This window comes from Merops nubicus, unplaced genomic scaffold (assembly GCF_000691845.1).
Source record: "Merops nubicus isolate BGI_N331 unplaced genomic scaffold, ASM69184v1 scaffold21877, whole genome shotgun sequence".
Lineage (NCBI taxonomy): Eukaryota > Metazoa > Chordata > Aves > Coraciiformes > Meropidae > Merops > Merops nubicus.
In genome coordinates this window covers 9,217-14,498 of record NW_008618594.1, presented here as the reverse complement: position 1 = coordinate 14,498, position 5,282 = coordinate 9,217, and the positions used below count along the sequence as shown (strand labels likewise).

Below are 5,282 nucleotides of genomic sequence, written 5' to 3'. Positions count from 1 at the left end.
CAGTTCCATTTCCATTATGATGGCTGTTCAAACAATGACTTTAGCTACCGAAGTATCTACAGTAAATGAGTCTTTGGGACATTATATAAAGCCAAGTACCCCCTCTCCCAATTTTCCTTAGAAACTTATAATTAAATGGCTAAAGCAGGCTTGCTGCAACTTTTTATATAAAATCTTAGTAATGGTATTGCTGACTTCAGATTCTATTTTAATTTGTACAAGTTCCATATAACAACAAAACATTCCTATGTTCCTTTAAAATATCAAACATTTGTTTCCAATAACATCAGGATTACTCAAACTTGAGGTTTGTTTGTTATTGCTAAAGGTTTCTAAGACCTAAGTCAATACAGCAAGACACTCCAACCACTTCCTCCTTAAGGGGCAAGCGCATGGCAACTAAGTATATGGAGCTTGTGTGTTGGTTTCTTTTAAAAAAACCCAGAAATTAATGATGTTGGTTAACAGTATTTCACTACTATAAACTCACGGTTAGAATCCAAATTGTTGTTGCTCTTTCATTCAATATATAGTTTTATATATATAATACACGCACACACCAACATCACAGGATGAAGATCCATGCATATGATCCAGATGTGATCATATTTCAATGTTAAATGAAATAAAATTTATTCTGTTAGTACCAGATCCCAGACCACAGTATTTTAAATTACTCTGTTTTCTACCTAATAACCAAGTTAGTTTACCTTAATCTTCAAATCCAAGCAGCATGACACATTCCAAACTTGTCGTCGTCTTGATCCTCCTAGATTTCTAGTTTATATGGCATACCTCTGAGATCCTGAACACAGCCTCCCCTCAGACAGCTTTTGAAGGTATCTCTTAAAGCTAATTGTGTGTCTGTTCATGGCTCCAAAGACTAAAAGCTGTCTTGAAAGTCCTATGACAGAGTTTACACATGTATTGTCTTTTGAATGTGATCGCTGAGAGTGGTGGAGCGTGATAGAAGAGCGTATCCGACTCCTGCGGTACAAACAATTTTTCAGTAGTAGAGGAGCTTTCAGACAAGCCTGTAGGACTATCAGGCTCCAAAGGCTGGATTTTGGGGAGGGGTGGGGGCGGAGGTAAGGGTGGCGGTGATGGGGAATTAGCTGGTGGACATATCTCAGGCTCCTTATTCATGGACTCCTCTGCAGCCTGCGACATATGAGACTGGAAGTGGCTCCAGAGCCGGAAGTTGGTCCGGAAGGCCTTGTTGCACACGTGACAAATGAAGGGCTTCACGGAGCACAGCAGCTCCTGGTGACGCTCCAGCTGTTTGCGCACGGTGAAAATCTTCCCGCACTTTTCACAGGGCCACAAACCAGCATCTTTACTGGGGACTACTTCCTTGGGTTCTCTGCTCGTTTCAGTGGCCTCATCCTCTAGGTCGTCTGCAGGCTCTTCTTTGATCTGAATTTTGAACTGCTTGGAAACACTTAAGTCTTCAGGCAGGCATGAGGAATCTTCAGAATCAAAATTTACTTGTTCTGACGAATCACTGAATACCCCATCTTCCTTCGCAGCAACAAAATTGTTCATTTTATTGGATTCTGACTGAGGAGGCAATCTTGATGAACTAGTTATTTCTCCATTGTGATCCAGGATTGGTAAAGAAAAGTTCTCTGATGGAGCCATTGTGTTTTGATTGTGAACTTCAACTTGATGACGCCAAATACTAAAGGATGATTTAAAGCTACGCATACACTCGAGGCAAGTAAGCTTCTTGTACTCACACTTGCTTTCATGCTCGTGCGTCAGCTCTGGAGAAGAAAATCTAAGGCTGCAGTAGGGACAGACAGTAGCGTTTCTACAGAGTCGCTCATGATTCCCCTGCTCAATAAGTGAAGAGAGCTTAGCGTTGCAGAGCCGGCACTGGTACACCTCTTTGTTTTCTACTGGGCTTTCCATATGAATATGATCTTTCTGCTTAGGAGCCTTATTTCCTCCAACTTGTTTCTCCCCTGGGTGCATTTTTATGTGCTGTTTAAATTGTGAAAGGAAACGATAAGCTTTCCCACAGTAGGTACAAATATAGGCTCCTTTGGTTCTTGACCTTAAATTCCTTTTGATGACTTGTTGTGCTTGTGAAGCAGACTGTCCCTGAAAACCTTGCTTGCCACGTCTTAGTTTAACAATTAGAGCTTTTTTAATTTCTCTCTCTCTCACTATATCGATCAGTTTTCTTTGGAATTTTTCATCCAAAACAGCATGCGAACTGGAAGCTGGTGAGGGATTCTTCACAATCCCATGTTGCGTCTGGCAGTGTGTCCACACTTTGAAATTTGTGTGAAATCTCTTGTGGCATATGTCACAAGCATAGGGCTTCTCTGGATTATGATACATGTTAACATGACGATGAAGACCTGCTGTCGATCTGAAAATTTTAAGGCAGTGCTTGCATTTAAATTTTTTATTTGGTCTTGCTTCTTCCATCTCGCTGTATTCATCTTTACTGATATCAGAATCAGGAAAATCAGCATCAAGGTGTGTAGGGCTTGAGCCTTCCTCAAAGTTATCTTCTGACGCAGGAGAACCCTGCTCATCTGCCTGCTCATCCACCTTTAGTTTCTTAAATGGTAGTCTTCTATCAGTTTGAAATCTCCTTTTTGCTGGAAGCCTGCTCGGTTCCTTATGATCATCTTCAGTTTTAAAAGGAAAGTCTTTATTCGCCGATGCTGAAGCATCACCCACTGTAACTCTTATTATTTCGGCAGGATCTGACAGTGGGCTGCTAGGCTCAGTTTTTATTTGCACCTCCATGAGAGGGGAGGCAACCTCCCTATCAGTCGATTGAGAGGCACTGAAAGACCTAAGGCGATGTGGGTGTATTACCTGTGGTTTTTCATCTATGACTAACTTCTCTGATGACTCTTTCAAGGATGACTTTTGAGATACAACATTAAAGGTCTTCTGGGAATCATTAGTTCCCGGTGAGGAGGAGGATGATACCTGTGAAGGTTTTAGGTCAACAGAAGGTGAGTAAATAGGAACCTGGCTGTCCATGGAGAGTGACCTTCGAAGGAGACTTTTTACAAGTGGCCCACTTCTGTCAATACTTTGGCTTTCTGGACCAGATCCACTGGATGGGATTACTAGCCCTAATTTTGAGTAGTATAACAAATTCCTGTCTTCACCTTGACCATTACCTTTTCCTGCCTCTCGCAACAAAAATGTGGATTCTGAAGTGCCACGCAGAGACAGGACTGGTGGACGCAGTCTTTTTAAGGACATCTCTGCAGACTTTCCTCTTAAAAGCTGACCGCTGCTTCCTGGTTCATCGCTGGCAATTTCTGTCTCTGCTAACGGCATTTGAGGCAGCACTGTGTTCCTTTTCACTAAACCACCTCTGCTCTGATCCTCCACAGTTCCAGAAGTTTCATGAACCTTGGTATAGCTCACAGGGCCTTCCTTAAGCCATCTCTTTTCAGTCAGTGATAAGTTGTGAAGAGTTTCAGTTGGTTTTGTTACTTGTGGCCTGCTGCTAGGTTTCACAGCAACAGAGGGTGAAGGTTTAGAAGTATGGCTTAAATCATGTTGTGTTTGATTTATACTTTTCACTTGTGCTTCAATTCTGTTCTGGCAGACAATGACACTTCTCTTCTGAGAACTACTTTCATCTTCATCTTGATACAATGTTTTCTTAATAGGGCAAGCTGGAAAAGGAGCTTGAGGACTCTTAGAAACAATGTTTGTAAGAAAGGATATTCCAAGACTGTAGCCCAGCTCTTGCACAGCTGCAAGACTGCCTTTCTCAATGAACAAGGATGAAGAATAAATGTAGTTTAACACATTATCAAAAGCATCTGGCTCACAAAAGTCGAGTTGAAACACTGACTGAGACTCATTCTCCTTGTTCGTGAATAGAGTCTGGAAGTACTCACTGCTGGCAGCCAGAACGTTTTTATGAGCTCGAAATTTCTGATCTCCTACTATAAGAACAACATCACACAGTTGTCCCTTTAGACGCTCCTCATTCAGCGCGCTTAGGAGTGAAATGGCATGTGCTGGATTTATGTAATGTAAGAGCCCCTCCATGGTTCTGATGTTTCTGAAAAAGAACAACAAAAAAAAGTTGTAGGTTGCCTTGGGTGAATTGTTGTAACGATAAGGTAAACACACCTGATCCCTCTGTACTTCACAAACTGGCTAAACCACCATCAGCAGTGCTGAAGAAAACAGCTCATTTGGAGGAAAGGCACGGGACTTAAACCAACACTGTCAGCTCCAACAGATGTGCAGGCACGAGAAGAGCCAGCTCAAGTGCCCAGTTTCAAATACGCTGTTAACCACTGATCTTACACTAAGAGTATTACAACTAACTCACTGGAGGAGGGGGGGCATGTTCTCTTCCTGCAATGCACCTGTCCACTGGAAGGACCAGTTCAACCATTTCACTCTCGATCATCGTTTTCTCAGCTTCAGCTTTATGAAGATCTATCTTGACAACTGCATTGATAAACTCTTAAATTGGATAGCTAAAGCTTCGTTATGCCAAGTCACCTTTCTGAGGCTAAGCAACCCTGACAGTCTCTTGCTGACTAAATAAATTGTTTTGTTGTAATTTTTAACGGGATGACAGAAAGGGCATTAATACTGGGAAGGGAGAAGGAAGCAGGATTATTGTCTGTAATCTAGATTAAATCAGCATGTTTGCTTCTACTTAGTGTTTTTAATATATACTTCTAGCTATCAAATATGTATCATTTATAACTGCATCAACAAGACCTAGTTTCTTGGAAATGCCACAATTATAATTAAGCATCCCTGCATTGCTTTGTTCTAGCTTAAAAGCAATCAGAGAACTGAACTCCCCATTTTATGCATTAGCATAAGAGCACTTCATACCCACAGCCCATATACTTCAGGAGCAGTTACTCGTGGATGCATCCAAAAGTATGATAAGCACAAATTAAACTGCAGTGCAGAAATCTCCGTGTTCCATGTTCCTCAACGCACAGCCTGCTCCATGCTGCAGGATATCTCTACAACTCAAAAGACTGCTCCTGATTAGATCTTAATTAAAGAAGAGAATCAAGTTTTAAGTTAGTTTAAACAAAGAACTTCTGTGGCATGAATTGAAATTTATATATCTGCACACAGGCACACACACAGAAAAATCATCAATACCTAACTTTCTTTTTTTGCATGGATGCCATTCTTACAATTCTGTTCAAGTTAACCTGTAAGAATTCTACACTACCTCCATGGTGATAGTAAAACATGTGTCTGTTAAAAGCAATTCTCATCTTTTTACAGTAGATCTGAGAAATTACTCC

General features: G+C 41.2%; 1 protein-coding gene across 2 annotated transcripts; it reads right to left on the bottom strand.

Annotated features, from left to right (window-relative positions):
• Positions 1-852: 852 nt before the first annotated feature.
• On the bottom strand, positions 853-4,041 carry ZBTB21 (zinc finger and BTB domain containing 21). 2 transcript variants are annotated; one of them, XM_008943510.1, is made up of 2 exons: positions 2,448-4,041; positions 853-1,844 (listed from the first exon to the last, which is right to left on the bottom strand). In XM_008943510.1, exons 1-2 carry the CDS (start codon positions 4,039-4,041, stop codon positions 853-855), a joined length of 2,586 nt encoding a protein of 861 aa, XP_008941758.1. The 2 variants fall into 2 exon arrangements, with proteins under 2 accessions (XP_008941758.1, XP_008941757.1); XM_008943509.1 differs by having other exon boundaries at positions 853-4,041.
• Between the last annotated feature and the right edge of the window lie 1,241 nt (positions 4,042-5,282).

What these genes read in the sequence shown, in the direction of transcription:
- ZBTB21 (XM_008943509.1), bottom strand. Translation starts at nt 4,041, where the DNA reads ATGGAGGGGCTCTTACATTACATAAATCCAGCACATGCCATTTCACTC.